The sequence below is a fragment of the Pelodiscus sinensis genome, unplaced genomic scaffold (assembly GCF_049634645.1).
Source record: "Pelodiscus sinensis isolate JC-2024 unplaced genomic scaffold, ASM4963464v1 ctg67, whole genome shotgun sequence".
Taxonomy (NCBI): Eukaryota; Metazoa; Chordata; order Testudines; family Trionychidae; genus Pelodiscus; species Pelodiscus sinensis.
The window spans coordinates 277,497-293,725 of NW_027465935.1; the positions used below are offsets into that span (position 1 = coordinate 277,497).

The following is a 16,229-nucleotide window of genomic DNA, read 5'->3' on the forward strand; positions in this document are numbered from 1 at the left end:
GAAGGGGTGCAAAAATAGCACACAAGCCAATACAACCTCACGTTTACTGCCTCTTACGCATGAAATGTGTATCCCTTGTAAGCACCCTACGTGCCGTCATCTGACTCTGTCTGTGTTGTTCTGGATAGGTCAAATTAGTGCAACACACCTATTCTTGCCTCTTTGGTACATTCCTGTGCAACAACGCGAAGGAGAGAGGAGAAAAGCACACTCAGGAAAGGACCTGTTCCGTCTGGTCTCTGCTGCGGGCAGCAAACAAAGCCTTCAAAAACCTGCTGTACTCCTCCCAATCGGAAACGGTAGGTGTCCTGCATTCCCCGTTGCCGGGGGAGAGTCTCAGTTACAGCTGGGGCAGGAGGGGGAATGTGACGGTCCAAAAACATCCCGCTCACGGAAGCATTCTTGGGGTTGTTAATTTGCCTTTGCCTGCTCCGTGAATGTGCCGCCTAGAGGTAACCGTGATTGTATGTTCTGCGTACGGCTCAACGTTCCCATTGGTGTGCCCTCGTAAGGGTTTATGTTTGAATAGCCTTCGCTTACCCTTTGCCACGCCATGCGCTCCCATACCGCCGGCACCTTCTCTCCGACATCTTCTTGTTGTCAGCGTACCAAAGGCAGCCCCAGAGAGTGCCTCGGTGTCAGATAAATGCTGTGTTCCCAGGAATCAAATATTTTGTGTGCTTGACAAGCTACGGTTACCAGCAAGAGATCTCGGAAGTTTGAGAGTTGTGTCAAAATACCTTCACTCGCAGAGAGTTTGTCCAATAAACCTGGCATCCCGGAAAACATTACAGCAGTCATTGAACGTAACAAATGTAATCACTTACACGTTCTCAGTTTAGTAATAAACTCTCATGATTCTAGGATGCATTAACAGGTGTGTTGTGAGCAACACAGGAGAAGTCATTCTTCCACTCTATTCTATACTTAGTAGCCTCAGTTGGAGTCTTGTGTCCAGTTCTGGGTGCCACATTTGAAGAAAGATGTGGAGAAATTGGAGAAGGTTCAGAGAAGAGCAACGAGAATGATGAAAGGTCTAGAGAACGTGAGCTATGAAGGAAGACTGAAAGAACTGGGCTTGTTTAGTTTGGAAAAGAGAAGATTGAGAGAAGGGACGTGATAGTGGTTTTCAGGTATCTGAAAGTGTGTCACAAGGAGGAGGGAGAAAACTTATTCTTCCTGGCCTCTGAGGATAGAACAAGAAGCAATGGGCTTAAACTGCAGCAAGGGAGGTTGAGGTTGGACATTAGGAAAAAGTTCCTACCAGTCAGGGTGTTGAAAAACTGGAATAAATTGCCCAAGGAGGTTGTGGAATCTCCATCACTGGAGATATTTAAGAGCAGGTTAGATTGATATCTATCAGGGATGGTCTAGACAGTACTGGGTCCTGCCATGAGGGCAGGGGACTGGACTCGTTGACTTCTCGAGGTCCCTTCCAGTCCTAGTATTCAATGAGGGATAGGGGGAGGGACTGTCATCTTTAGGTGTGTTTGGTAGAATGTTTCGCATTCTATTGTGACATGCTATAAGCACCCGTAACAAACTCTTAAAATGTTGCTAAAGTTCTTTCCAAGTTCTCCAAACCCTTCCTCTCCCCAAATCCCTATACGTAAAGGAAAACGTAACGACTTGATAGCGTCGAAAAAAATATTAAAACTGCCCTTGCTGCTGCTTAGATTCAGGTTTATCCGGGATCCGGTAGAACCTCATGTGACGTAGTGGGCATGCGGTACACTCTGGCTGGGCATTTGTTGGGCGCTATGCGTGGGCTGTGGGTGACCCCTACTGGCCTGTGTCTGTAAGCACTGCCCAGCGGGGGGTCGCTCTGAGGGTTCTCATGTCACGGCCCAACTGGTTCTCACCTGAGCAGGAAAGGGGTCTGAAGAAAGAAAGGGTGTGGTTTGGAGAAGGGGCAGTCTTGGCTCGGAAAACATGAAGAGAAGAAACTAAGCTGAGTACGGGGGGGCGTTCAGGGGCCGGTGGACCCATACCCCAAGGTGTCTGAGGCTGCCTGCCCCCTCACTTCGATGCCTACATAGAACCCGGGCTGTGCTGTACCTCTCAGAAGCAATAAATCCGCTCTCTTCTACTGGCTGCTGGAATCTCATTTTGCTGCAGATGGGGGGCAGGGTCGGAGGATACCCGACGCCTCGTCACACCTCACAACAGCAAATCTGAGCTGTACAACGAAAGCCGCTGAGCTGTAAAACGAAAGCCGCAGTCGGTGAATGTTCCGACGCATGAATGTGCCACGTTTTTCTCTTTTTAGGTGCTGTATCCAGTATGTCACGTGCGTAATTTAATGCTCTGGAGTGCTGTTTACCTGCCATGTTCTTCCCCCTCCACTCCTGCCGACGACACCTGTGCCCCTTATCCTGTTCCAGGCTCCAATCCTGAAGATCAGTCTCTGGGCAGGTGAGCCGAGCGCCCAGATATCCCCTCCCGTAAAGTCAGCTCAATGGAGAACGTTGAAGGATTTAGACAGAGGAACAGCGTTTGGTGTGGGAGGAAAATGCTTTCTCCCGCTTTTCATGGTGGGACTGTTTAGATGACTAACAAAAACCCCGGTGCGGTCATGTCAATTTTGAAAGTTTTCAGCTTCCTGGATTGTTGTGCAGCAAACACATTACAGCAGTAAAAAGGGTGGTGAAGAGCTTCGAAAAGATCTCTCCGAACTAAGTGATTGGGCAACCAAACGGCAAATGCAATTTAATGTTGATAAATGCGAAGTAATGCACATTGGAAAACAACATCCCAGCTACACATACAATAAGACGGGGACTAATTTGGCTATAACTACTCAAGAGAGAGATCTTGGAGTCGTTGTGGATTTTTCCCGAAAAAATCCACTCAGTAAAGCGGCAGGCAAAAAAGCAAACAGACTGTTAGAAATCATTCAAAAATGGATAGAGAATAAGACAAAGAACATCTTATTACCTCTGTATAAATCCATGGTACGCCCACATCTTGAATACTGCGTACAGACGTGGTCACCTCATCTCCAAAAAGCTATATTGGCATTGGAAAAGGTTCAGAAAAGGGCAACGAACATTATTAGGGGTTTGGAACGGGTCCCCATAGGAAGAGAGATTAAAACGACGTTGACTTTTCAGCTTAGAAAAAAGGAGACGAAGAGGGGGGTATGATAGAGGTCTATAAAATCATGACTGAGGTGGAAAAAGCGAGTAAGGAGAAGCTATTTAGTTATTCCCATAATATAAGAACTAGGGTCACCAAATGAAATGAATAGGCAGCAAGTTTAAAACAAACACAAGGAAGTTTTTCTTCACTCATCGCATAGTCAACCTGTGGAACTCCTTGCCAGAGGATGTAGTGAAGACTAGGACTTGAACAGGGTTGAAAAAAGAGCTCGATAGATTCATGGAGGTTAGATCCATCAATGGCATTGGCTACTGTTAGCAGACAGGACACTGGGATAGATGGACCCATTCTGTCTGTTCAGTAAACTGAGTATTCCCAGTGGCAACCCAATCACAGACCCAGGTCTGCTTTGGTGTACCGCCTGTATTGTAGAAACCAGAATACCGTGGGATACAGCCCGCTCAGGACTGGCTCGTGTTCCTCGTGCATGCTCCTTTTTTCCCCGTATTGCGTTCTTCCAACTATCGCTTCTCTTCTTTTTGGAGAAGCCTTTTCTAGCGAGGTGATTTTGGGTGCCTTCTAGTTAGAAAATGGAGCTTGGGTGTGGAGGGGTGCTTCTGGGAACATCTGAAGTAATTTTCTTGATGGAGGAAGGCGAGAGAGGAACCACACATCAGTCTACACCAATAGACAGAACAGGGCATCCATGTTATAAGTTGCCCCAGTGTACGTCTGTTCCACACAAGTTATCGACGCTTGTAGAAACGGATGCATTATAAGTCCTCCCATTCCCTGCTCTTAAGTCATGTGACACGCTCCCCCCCCCTCCAATTTTTGCGCAAATGGAAGTCAGCTGCGGGGAAAAAATTCCCCACTTTACGTTGTTTTGCTGTAAGTCCAAGTTTTTTTCCGGGTATCTTGGACTTACAGCAAGGATGGCCCGTACCGTAGTGCATTACAGAACTCCACAGCAGTTAGTGGCTGGTTGTGATTTTTGGGACCGGTTCTGTGCAGTATCTTCACCAACAATTTAGACACTGGCATAGAGAGGACACTTATTTAAATTTGCAGAGGATACCAAGCTGGGAGGGGTTGCGACTGCTTTGGAGGATTGGGTCAGAATTCAAACTGATCTGGACAAACTGGAGAAATGGTCTGAAGTCAATAGGATGAAGTTTAATAAGGACAAATGCCAAGTGCTCCACTTAGGAAGGAATAATCAGTTTCACACACAGGATGTGTTTAAACTACATGGCTCCATCAATGGAGCCATGTAGATTAGGCTGATCGGCAAAGGGAAATGAAGCCGCGATTTAAATAATCGCGGCTTCATTTAAATTTAAATGGCTGCCGCGCTGAGCCGACAAACAGCTGATCAGCGCGCTAGTCTGGATGCTCCCGCGCCAACCTGAAAGCCCTTTATCAACCTCCCCGTTATGCCTCGTAGGATGAGGTTTACTGGGGACGTCGATAAAGGGGGCTTCCATGTTGGCGTGGGAGCGTCCAGACTAGCAGGCTGAGCCGACAAACAGCTGATCAGCTGTTTGTCGGCTCAGCTCGGCAGCCATTTAAATTTAAATGAAGCCGCGATTATTTAAATCTTGGCCTCTGAAGATAGGAGAAGAAGCAAGGGGATGAAACTCTGCAGCAAGGGAGGTTGAGGTTGGACATTAGAAAAAAGTTTCTACCTGTCAGGGTGGTTAAATACTGGAATAAATTGCTGAGAGGTTGTGGAATCGCCATCGCTGGAGATATTTAAGAGCAGGTTAGATAGACACCTATCAGGGCTGGTCTACATGGGGCTAGGTCCTGCCATGAGGAAAGGGGTGGGACTTGATGACCTCTTGAAGTCTCTTCCTGTTCTAGTATTCTAGGATTCTGTAGACATCTACCAGGGATGGTCCAAATGAGGCTTGGTCTTACCATGAGTGCAGGGGACTGGACTAGACGACCTCTTGAGGTCCCTTTCAGTTCTGGTTTGCTATGATTCTATGCAAGTGGGAGGAGCTTACTGAAAACCTTTGTAATCAACAGTCACTGATTAACTTTGGATTCTGATTGTTTTGTACCTGCGCAGGCTACCAAAGACAAGATCGTTCGACAATCTGACCACAGCCTGCGACAGCAACGTGCCTACCGCGAACCGACGCAGCAGCGACCCTAGCCTCAACGAAAAGTGGCAGGAGCACCGAAGGTCGCTGGAGCTGAGCAGCCTGGGCAGCCCCGGTGAGGATCCGTTTGATGGGGACAGCCTGAGCAAAGCCGGCAGGGCTCTGGTGGGGGCAGAGCTTTCCGTCGCAGCCGGCGTGGCCGAGGGACAAATGGAGAACATTTTGCAAGAGGCCACGAAAGAGGATGTTGGTCTGGAGGAGCTCTTGAGGGGCACGTTGGAGACGATGGGCAAAGAGGAAGAAGAAATTATCCTGGGCAAGGAGACCAGAACTGAAAATCTTGATGGGTATATCGATGGCCACTGTGAAAAGACGGAGGTGGATACAGACCCTTTAATAAACAATCCAGTGTCCAAGCCACATCCAGTTTCACAAGGTGTTTCAGAGCTGAAAGGACAAGGGGAGGAGCCTGTGGACATAGGTCACGCTGGCCAGACGTTCCCTCTGGCGAAAGAACTCCACTCTGTCCCCTTGGAGAGGACTGTCAGTCGGGTGGAGGACGTGGAAGAAGAGATTAGTAGGCGTCACGTAGAAACAGAGAGCCCTTTTAGCACCCCAGAGCCAAGCCTGATCCACCATGAAGTGAAAACGTCCAATGTGGACAGTTCTACCGAAACCCTCACAGAACATGGAGCAAAGCAAGAGCTGATGGAGAGAGACCCTGGCCCCGGATTTCACGGGGTGGACAATGGTGTGGAGGCGCTTTCTCAAACGACCGAAAACAAACCCGACGGGGACACCATGGTAGAGCGACACAGAATGGGAACGAAAGTAAACAGGACTTCTAATGGCAACCACACCCGCAGCTCAACGCCTTCCCCTAGTGCCTTGCCTTTCGCCGAATGTAACGATGAGATTGTGTGTAACGGGGAGCTGGAAACTGAGAACAAAGTGACAGAGAAACCTCCAGGGTTTAGTATTACCCCGAAATACCCTGCGACCAATGGACACTGTATGAACGGAGAAGATGAGCGGATCAAAGTCTCTCTGAGCCGGCAGATCTCGGCAGCTAGTTGTAGTTCAGCTCAGTTTCACTTGAGGAACGTGCCCCATAAGTGGGCGCATGGCCATTCTGGGAAGCAACCGACCGCCAGCAGCCCAGATCAGCCCGCCCGGAGCCACCTGGACGATGATGGGATGCCGGTCTACACCGACGTTATCCAGCAGCGCCTGCGGCAGATCGAAACGGGGCACCTGCAGGAGGTGGAAATATTGAAGAAGCAAGTGCAGGAGCTGAAGAGCCGGTTGGAGAGCCAGAACCTAAATAGCTCGCTCCGTTTCAACGGCGACTATGGGGATGACGTGGTAAGTGGAACACCGACAGGCGTGGAGTGGTTCCTGATGTTTCTCGAATCCACAATGCTGAGTCAGCTCTTTGGTTAGCCAGTGAATTCTGGTAACGGCAACTTAAAAAAAAAATAAAGCATCTCAGTCATGCTTGAAAGGGCATGCTGGTCTCACATTCAGATGCAGTCTCTTTATCGTGAAAGTGCAAATCACAAATGTAGATTTTTTTTCACGTAATTGTACTCAAAAACAACGTACTCTATAGAGAAGATCAGCCCTCCGAAGGTCAGTCTTCTAGCATTCGCTTTAGTAGATCATTTGTAGATCCCCCCCAAAATCGAATGCTGAGGGCAGCCCCTGCTGGCATCAGGTACTCATCGAGCTGTGAGGAGGAAGGGAAGCGTGTGCTCCCATTGGCTTCCCACAGTGTAGACACTGTGGCGGCTCGGTTTAAGATAAGCCAAATCTGGGTATGCATTTTGTTGGATGGCCTACCTTAATTTGACCTCCCTGGTCTAGCATAGGCCAGGCCTTACAGCCTACTAGTCCTTACAGTCCTACTTCTTGATCAGTCGATTACTCACACACGTTTGTTTCCATTCACGGAGAGAATGTGGCCCGTTTTTTATCAACACTTTCATTGGAAAGTAAGACCAAGCGTTGGCAAAGCATTATTGTAGCCCATGTCGGATGGCATTCATGTGCCAGCCGATGCTAACCATTTGTACGCCCTTTCATGCGCTGACTTGTATATTTTGATCTTTTTTTTTTTTACGGTGCAGCTGTGTGTAATAAAAATAATATAAAACAAGCACTGCACCCTTGGTATTCTGGCTTACGATTGAAATCGGCATATTTAAAAAAGTCAAAAAACATCTACAGATGTTGGTATTCTGTTGTTGAACAGCATGATGAAAAGTGAAGAATCGTGACTTTTTTTAAAAACGTATCGTTCATTTTTTAATTGCTTGACGGCCCTGATTGACACCCATCTTGGCCAGGCTGTAGACTGAGGCTAATTGCAGTGTGTCTACACAGTTTTTGTTTTGAGCCGGGGGACGGGGGAAGTGAAGGAATGGCGGGGAGATGGGACGGGCGAGGATAGGCAGGGAGGCATAAAGGAATTCTCAGATTGTAAACTTGGGGCAGGGGCCCACGTCTTCGAGCAGTGCAGAGGATGCTGGGATATTGATCCCATATGAGCACTTTCACAGTACGCATCGAGAGTGTATATTTCCTACAGCTATCGACTTGCAAAAGGTTTCCATTTACAATGCTTGCGTGTTGTATGCCTGCGGGGAGTTCTGTGCGAAAAATTTAAAATTCTGCCCACCGTATTTTTAAATGCTCCAAATTTCATGTGTCAAAATGACATTATAGCATCGCACCAGTGTGGGTGAGTTATTTTGGTAATTTATTTCAAAATATTTGTCAGTAACTCTGTCTATAATATAGACAATAACAGCCCATCCAGAGCCTAGATACATCCAGAGCCGGGACAGCCCCGGGTTGTCCCCCAAGCCTAAACACCAGCCCCGCAGACCTCCAGTCCAGACATCTGCACCCCCTAGAGAGGTGCCCCGCATCTAGGGTTGCCAGATGGTTTCAACAAAAATACCGGACCAAAAAAAACCATACATGATACGGGAAGTTTATTGACGACAATCTATATTACCAGGGCTCGACAAATCCGCTTATCTACTCGCCCGTGGCAAGTAGATTTCAACCGGTCACCCCGTTCACTGGCCGTTCGCGCATGCTCAGTGCGGATCTCACGCATGCGCAGTACGGGGATGGCGAGTGGTTTTTGCCACAATCATCGAAAACTTATCTTTTGCTTCCAAACAAGTGAAAGGTGTATTAAAAAACCCACCAACTTGACTTCTTACCTACTCAACACTCAATCTGTTGGGTTCATCGGTCCATAGATTACCCATGACACTAAAAATTCTTTCCACTCCGGCATTTGACACAGGAATTGAAACAAAACATTGAACCAGTTTTAATAAATTTGGAGCAGCAGGTTCTTTGCTGAAAAAAATTCCTTAGCTTAAAAGAGCGTGGCGAGATACGAGAAAGATGAAAGCTAGACAAAGGACAACACTGTCGCGAATCGTATGTTTATAAAGGAAAATATTCAAGATTACTGCATAGTTGCGTACTGCCTGATGGTAGACACGCTCACACGGCATGAGCATGTCTATCAGCTAGGCAGTACGCAGCTACGTACTGATATGTGTATCCAAGCAGCAAATCGGCATAGTAGTGCATAGTGCAGGCCTAGAAAGAGAATACTCGCGCACAAGTCACATCATAACTTGATAATAATAAAACTTACTTAATTAGAAAATACTGGACATTTATATGTCCGGTATTTTCTCAGTTTATTTCCCGGACCGAAAGCTCAAATACTGGACTGTGATGAAATTTTTGGGTGTAAAAAGTACAAAAATAATAAAATGCCGTGATACTTAAAACAAAAATTCAATTTTCTCCAAATTTCACACTGCCTCCTTCCTTCAGGGCATGCCAGGAGCTGCAGCTGTCGGGAACTGGCCGCCTCCTCCTCCTCCTCCTCCACCCTGCAGTGTCTTCGGTTTGCAAGCTACAGTGTCACCTTGTGGTGGCCGTCAGCTCTGCAGCCGATTTCTCTGCCGGGGGGGGGGGGGGGGGGAGGAAGGAAAATCTGGGCAGAACATGAATTCTGCACCACCTCCTCCTTGTGTGTTAGCGTAGAATTCCCCCAGGAGCAATGTGTAGAAGCGTTCGCTGGAAGCATCAAGGGGGTTTGATTGAGAGAACATTGGGAGAGGTTTGCATCGACTTCAGGGGCTGCCCAGGTTGCGGCGAATGACAATATTTATTAATAAGTTATTTATTAGTTCCCATAATAGAAGAACTAGAGGACACCAAATGAAATTAATGGGTAGCAGGTTTAGAACTAATAAATGAAAGTTCTTCTTCACGCAGCGCGTAGTCAACCTGTGGAACTCCTCGCCGGAGGAGGCTGTGAAGGCTAGGACTAGAACAGAGTTTTAAAGAGAAGCTAGATGATTTCGTGGAGGTTAGGTCCATAAAAGGCTATTAACCAGGGGATAGAACTGGTGTCCCTGGCCTCTGTTTGTCAGAGGATGGAGATGGATGGCACGAGATAAATCGCTTGATCATTGTCTTCGGTCCACCCCGTCTGGGGCACCTGGTGCTGGCCACTGTCGGAAACCAAGGTACTGGGCTAGATGGACCTTTGGTCTGACCCAGTACAGCTGTTCTCATGTTCTAATATAATAACTGCTAAATGGAAGGTCTGCTGAGCATCATCTAAAGTGATCTTCTCTCGTGAACTGGAGCTTGGGTTGCTGACGGAACTGTGGTCCTTTGCCTCAATTCAGAGCATTCTTATCGAGAGGAGGGCCTTCCCCGTGTGTACCCTATAGGCAGATTGAAACAAACAAGGGTTAGGCACCTAGTATCGTTGTAGGCGCCTTTCCGCATCGTGAGGCACCTTTACAGACCTGGGTTCTAGTCTCTACCCGGTCGTTACAGTCCTGCACTCTAGCCTCACCTCAGAGGCTGGCACTGAAAGGTCTGGAAGAGCCGGAATGTGTCTCCCTTGACCGAAACGAGTTGAAATAAAATTCTCCTTGGCGAGGCAGCATCAGGCTTGCTTGCGGAAATGACCTCTTAACTCCTTCCTCTGCATTAGGGATGTAATAGTGTAGTCGATTAACCAATAACGTATCGGTTAATGCTGTAGACAACACGCATTCCCCTCTCCCCCTGGCCAGTAAATTTTTTAGCAGGCTGGCCAGTAGCCTGGCTGAGTTCTGACTCGCGCCGGGTCAAGGACCTACCCCCGCTGCGGCTCTGTATTGAAAGTGTATTAGGAGCCAGGTGGGCAAGTAGCCTGGCTCGGTTCTGGCTCACACTGGGTCTGGGAGCTCAGCTCTTGCCCTGGACAGGGGCTGCTGCCACCCTGCGTTGCTGCCTCTGTATCCGAGGCAGCAGCACTGGGTGATAGGCAGCTGGTTTGCGAGGGGAGCTGTTTTTTCAACTGAGTCCTTTCACGGACCACCTCCCACCTGGCATCCTGCCCTGATCCAGAGGCAGCAGTGCGGATTGGCCGGGGGGCTCCCTGGAAGTGGGACTGGGCTGTTGGCCCCACCTCTGGGAATTATAAACTAGTCGACTAACCGATAAGAATTCACGAGGCTAATCGACTGTTCAGTAACTGATATTTAACATCCCTAGTGTGCATCTTCCCAAAGGACGGTCGTACACCATTACACACACAAACTACCACATGAACGGCATAGTTAGTCCCATCCCCAGATAGAATTCTTGTCCGTGTTGGCACAACCGAAATCCCCGGGGATGTAAGTACGTCTGGCCTGAGCCCCTCCGGTCCAAGCACAGCCTCGCTGAGCCCAACAGGAGGTGCACCGCTCCCCCCTTCCCGGCTGTCTCCTTCTGGTTCGTGCGGAAACGGGTGTGCGTGCAGGGCCTGTTCAGCTGTGTTTGTTTGCCAACAGACCTCAAATCCCGACTCGGAAAGCAATCTGGATCAGAACTGCTTGTCTCGCTGCAGCACAGAGATTTTCTCTGAAGCCAGCTGGGAGCAGGTGGATAAACAGGACACCGAGGTACAGACTGAATCCCCGTCTGTGAAACTCCTCCCTCTTTCCCTTCTGTGAGGACGTGATCTCTGAAACGTGGCCGGACCACGGCCCCATGGTCACCAGCACTTGTAAATTATCCCCAGCCCTCACTTATAGCTAACACTTCACAGATCTGTATCGAGGAGCCCTCTTCGGTCAGGTTGGAGAGACCAGGGACAGATAATAGCTGAGGGAAACTTGGACTAACACATTCCCAGGAAGCGTGTTTGGCTTAGGTATCTTTGAAACAGAGAGAGAAATCAGGGTACGTCTACACAGCAGCCTTATTTTGGAATAACTGACATCGCGCGTGTCTACACAGCAAGCCGTTATTTCGGAATAACTGATGTTATTTGGACATAACATGGTGCGTGTCTATGCAGCAGCGTTATTAAGGAACATCCGACGTTATTTCGAAAAAAAATCGTGTACGTCTACGCAGCTGTCCGTTATTTCGAAATAACATCGTGCGTGTCTACACAGCTGGCTGTTACTTCGAAATAACTGACGTTATTTGGACGTAACATGGTGCGTGTCTACGCAGCAGCGTTATTAAGGAACAACCGACGTTATTTCAAAAAAACATCGTGTGCGTCTACGCAGCTGGCCGTTATTTCAAAATAACATCGTGCGTGTCTACACAGCTGGCTGTTACTTCGAAATAACAAAGAGCGTGTCTATGCAGCAAGCCGTTATTTCGAAATAACATTGCGTTGGGGGACTTCTTTCTCCGACTCCTGTTGCCCTCATTTCACGAGGAGTAAGGGAAGTCGCCAGAAGTATGTTCTTCCTTCGACTTCCTGCTGCGTAGATAGCGCCAAAAGCCAAATTCTGCTAGTCCGGCTTCAGCTCGGCAATTGACGTAGCAGAAGTTGCGTGTCTTCTTCGACTTTTGCCCTGCGGTGTAGACGTGCCCTCAGTGAACGATATGTGTGGTTGGAGGGAATTTGGATTGACTTCCGAGGAGATTTCTGTCTTCTGCCAGCACTGAATCTCTTCAGGTTAAGTAGTAGGGTACGGAGCCATCTTTGTGCACGTCGGACCAGACAGATTTTTCCAGGGCAGTCTCGTTGATAATTTTTGTCACTGTGCTTTGTTTCTTTCCAGGTGACCCGATGGCTTCCAGACCACCTCGCGGCACACTGCTATGGCTGCGACAGTACCTTCTGGCTGGCCAGCAGGAAGCACCACTGCAGGTAAGCTGTCCATGGAAAGTCCCGGGATCCAATCTCGTTTGGGTTCCCAGTTCAATTGCGACATCTCTTTCCGAACCCACACCTGCTCTTGGCTCTGGGCCTGTTCCGACTGAGTCGGCCTTCTGTGTCCCTAAAATTGGGATTCCGAGACAGTCGGCTCTTTGCTAGCACGTTTAAATGTTCGAAAATAGGGCCTACGCCTTTTCCCTTTCTGCACAACCTGCCTAGGAATCGGCTCTTGTTCAGTTGCCGGCTGGGCATCTGCTGCTTTCTGTCCTTTTCCTCCACCCTGACCTCCTCTTCTCACCCAACCCCCAGTTGCTTGGGGGAAAGGATTTTGAAATGGACACATACCTCATTTGTTCGACCTTAGCCCCTATTGCTGGCAAGGGAGCATGCTAGATAGCACCAGCAGTTTAAGAAAGGGCAGGCGGCCCTGGCCTATTGATTAGGTAACATCTTGGCTTGGACAGAGAATCCCAGGTGGTCCTTTGAGTTTTGGTCCCTATTGTGTTCCACTAAGGGTGATGTACGTGCATCCGGAGCTTTTCAAAATATCGTTGGTCCACACGTGTACCCTTGCATCGCCTTGTGGTTTGGTCCAAAGGGTGGGGTTAAAAAAAGAGCTAGATAAATCCATGGAGGTTAGGTCCATTAATGGCTTTTAGCCAGGATGGGTGGGAGTGGTATCCCATGCCTCTGTTTGCCAGAAGCTGGGAATTGGTGGCAGTAGTGGGATCACTGGATGATTCCCTGTTCTGTTCACTCCCTCTGGGGCACCTGGCATTGGCTGCTGTTGGCAGACAAGGATCCTGGGATAGACAGACTTTTGGTCTGACCCAGTCTGGCTGTTCTTACGACTGACTGCGTCTTCTGTTCAACTTGGGATGCCTCATTGGTGGTTTCCCCATCAAACAGCTCCCACCTCATCCCCCTTTCAGCACCCCCCCGTACACACGGACGGGAAACCTGCAATTCTCCCCGTATCGACCTATGCAATCTGCCATCAGTAACGGTGCTATAGACTGTGTGCTGTGGCCTAGCCACGAACCAGGCGCAGAAGCACCGTAGTAAGTCATCCTCCACATCTCAAAAAGACCGTTGCGTCGACCGAGAAGCAATGCGTTCCGAGGCACGACTAGAAGGCACGTCCAAGGCACGACTCTTCCCCCGGTCCACCAGTCCCAGTTCTGCACCCACATATCCCTCCTGCAACAGCTCTGCCGGCATCCCACGTGTCACTGGTCCTGAGATAGATTGGTCCTGGTTCTGCCTAGGGATCAGGTCCCGTTGTCTCTGTGGGAGACTTGGAAGTGCTCCCGAACTGTCCTCTCTGCAAACAGTGAGATCCCCACTTGTTCTCACGCACGCGAGGGTCCCGTCTCCCATTAGATCCCCCCCAATCACTTAAAACCTTTTAACTCGTTCCAGTGGGTCTGTTGGTGCCCAATGGCTCTGTAGACTCTTTCCTCTATCTGAAGATCTCATAGCTCAATCTGCAGTAATATAGTAGAGGGACATTCAGTATTTACCGATCCCGATAGTACGATTCTGGAAGGGCCTTAGGCTGAACGAACAGGTATTTACACGTATCACTCCTCAATCTAGATGTCACCTCCGTTAATGACCTTTCCTTTTGACCCTCTGGCTTCCTGCCTGCTGTCCTCACGGCCCTTACCTTGCCCGCAGAGGGAAAACCTTTTTTCTCACATTCCGTAAGGTTTCTGATTTCTACGTGAAACGGTTTTCCAGCTCAACCTCAACAAACCGGTACATTAAGGGATAGGCCATCTCCACTCTTGAGAATTAATCATAGAATCATAGAATACTAGGACTGGAAGGGACCTCGAGAGGTCATCGAATCCAGTCCCCTGCCCTCGTGGCAGGACCAAGTACTGTCTAGACCATCCCTGATAGACATTCCCAAGTCTGTCATTCCCAAGTCTGGGGAATTCCCAATACAATTCCCAAGTAGATCTCAGAATGTATTGTGCGCTGCCACCGATAGTTGGGATGATCCTACCTGGGACTTTCCGCGGAATACAATAGGGATTCACTCACTCAGAAGTAGAGGTGGTTACTTCCCTCCAATGTGAGGTTCTTTGAGATGTACAATCCCTATCTGCATGGCTTGCTGGACCGTGGCGAGCCCTGCTCGCCAGCTGCACTGTCCGGCGATCTACGCATGCGCAGATCGTTCTGCGCATGCGCTGATCGCCCAAACCTGGCTCTTCCAGGTTACAATCTACTCGCCATGGGTGAGTAAATTGTATTATTTGTCAAGCCCTGCCTATCTGTATTCCAGACCCACCTTCCCTCCCTCTGCTTGGTATGTCTGCTCTAGAGAAGGAACTGGAGATGCAGTCGGTTTGTCCTAACGTTTATTGCCTCAGGCGAAATTATGGAGTGATACAAGGGCACATGATGAGTAATACTCCTTTGAAAAGCTCCAACTCTGGGAACGTGGCACATGTGCGTAACTCTTAGTGGAGTACGGTTAGGGGTTAGACACCACCGAACTTCCAGTTCAGGTACGGAACGCCTTCTTTGTAAGGCATATCGTCAGAGAACAAAGAGGTACCGAATCCTGTTGCTGGATACACAGACAAGAGGATCGGAGAAGTTAGCACGAAAACAGGTGGCGATCATCTGTGTTTGCGGCTGTGTTGCCCTTTGAAGGAGCAAGTTGTAAAAGTGGCTGCTGTGCGTTGTGTCCATTTTTATATTGTCCTTTTGAGAAGATAGATAAACCCAGTGAAGACAACGAACAGTCCTGTGGCACCTCCTATTAACGGGAAGATCAGTGCTGTGGCGATTGATCATCTGGTGTTCAATTTAGCTGGTCTAGTAAAGACCGGCTAAATCGAACACGAAGGGTGCGGTACTTCTTGTGTCACAAGGAGTAAAGGAAGTTGACGGGAGCATTTCTCCTGTCAACTTCCTACTGTGAGAACAGTGCCAAAGTTTGGCTTAAGGTACGTCGAGTCCAGCTAAATTGTTTACATAGCTGGAATTGCGTCCCTTAAGCCCACCTTCCCTTGTAGTATAGACCTGGCCGTAGAGATTAATACATTTATTTATTTGTTAGTCTCTTAGGGTATGTCTACACAGCAAAGTTATTTCGAAATCACAGGCGTGATTTCGAAATAACTTTCCTAGCATCTACACAAGCCAATTGCTATTTCGAAATTAATTTGAAATAGCGGAGGGCTTATTTCGAAATTGGTAAACCTCATTCCACGAGGAATAGCGCCAATTTCAAAATTGCTATTTCAAAATAAGTGCTATGTAGATGCTTATTTCGAAATAGGGGGCCTCCAGCCCTTCCCAGGGTGCCCTGCTGGCTGCCCGGGCCACAAGGTAACTTCTGACCTAATGCTCTGCCGGAACCAGTTCCGACTGACCTTAAATGCGATTCAGCGTCCAATCAGTGTGGATGCGCTATTTTGAAATGCATTTTGTGTGTAGACGCATTATTTCAAAATAAGGTATTTTGAAATAACTATTTTGAAATTAAATATTTCGAAATAACGCTGTAGTGTAGTGATACCCTTAGGTGCCACAGGACTGCTCATTGGTTTAACACAGCCGCCCTGCTGAACCTGAGTGAAGAGGGAACAGAAGAAGTTGAGCAGTTTTGATTTCCCCAAGATTCCTCATCTGTATCTCTGACTTACAGCTTCAGGGGAACAGCATAAAAGCTCGATCATAAAATCACATACATCCAGCGTTAGGGGCGAGCTGAGCTCCGACGCGTGTCTCCTCTGTCCATTTGCGAGTGTGTGCTTGTTTGCGTTGTCCTTTGCCAAATGTGTCCC

At 48.5% G+C, this 16,229-nt stretch overlaps 2 protein-coding genes across 15 annotated transcripts in view; one reads left to right on the plus strand and one right to left on the minus strand.

Moving 5' to 3' along the window:
- Positions 1-16,229, plus strand: part of MTMR3 (myotubularin related protein 3) — a 101,061-nt gene that overhangs the window by 73,583 nt on the left and 11,249 nt on the right. For 9 of the 13 annotated variants that reach the window (XM_075917016.1, XM_075917017.1, XM_075917015.1 and 6 more), the window contains 5 exons: positions 129-299; positions 2,270-2,415; positions 5,180-6,578; positions 11,090-11,200; positions 12,323-12,411. In XM_075917016.1, the coding sequence (XP_075773131.1) occupies positions 129-299; positions 2,270-2,415; positions 5,180-6,578; positions 11,090-11,200; positions 12,323-12,411 (1,916 nt within the window). The remainder of the gene's footprint in view (positions 1-128; positions 300-2,269; positions 2,416-5,179; positions 6,579-11,089; positions 11,201-12,322; positions 12,412-16,229) is intronic. The other 4 variants (XM_075917022.1, XM_075917024.1, XM_075917027.1 and 1 more) reach the window with 1 other exon arrangement.
- The window catches only part of LOC102444267 (acyl-CoA dehydrogenase family member 11-like), a 42,789-nt gene continuing 34,755 nt past the window's right edge, over positions 8,196-16,229 (minus strand). Inside the window, exons 15-16 of one of the 2 annotated variants that reach the window (XR_012899646.1) lie at positions 10,123-10,254; positions 8,196-9,988 (exon numbers count right to left, since the gene is read on the minus strand). The gene's annotated coding sequence lies outside the window, so the exon portion shown is untranslated. The remainder of the gene's footprint in view (positions 9,989-10,122; positions 10,255-16,229) is intronic. The other variant, XM_075917031.1, reaches the window with a different exon arrangement.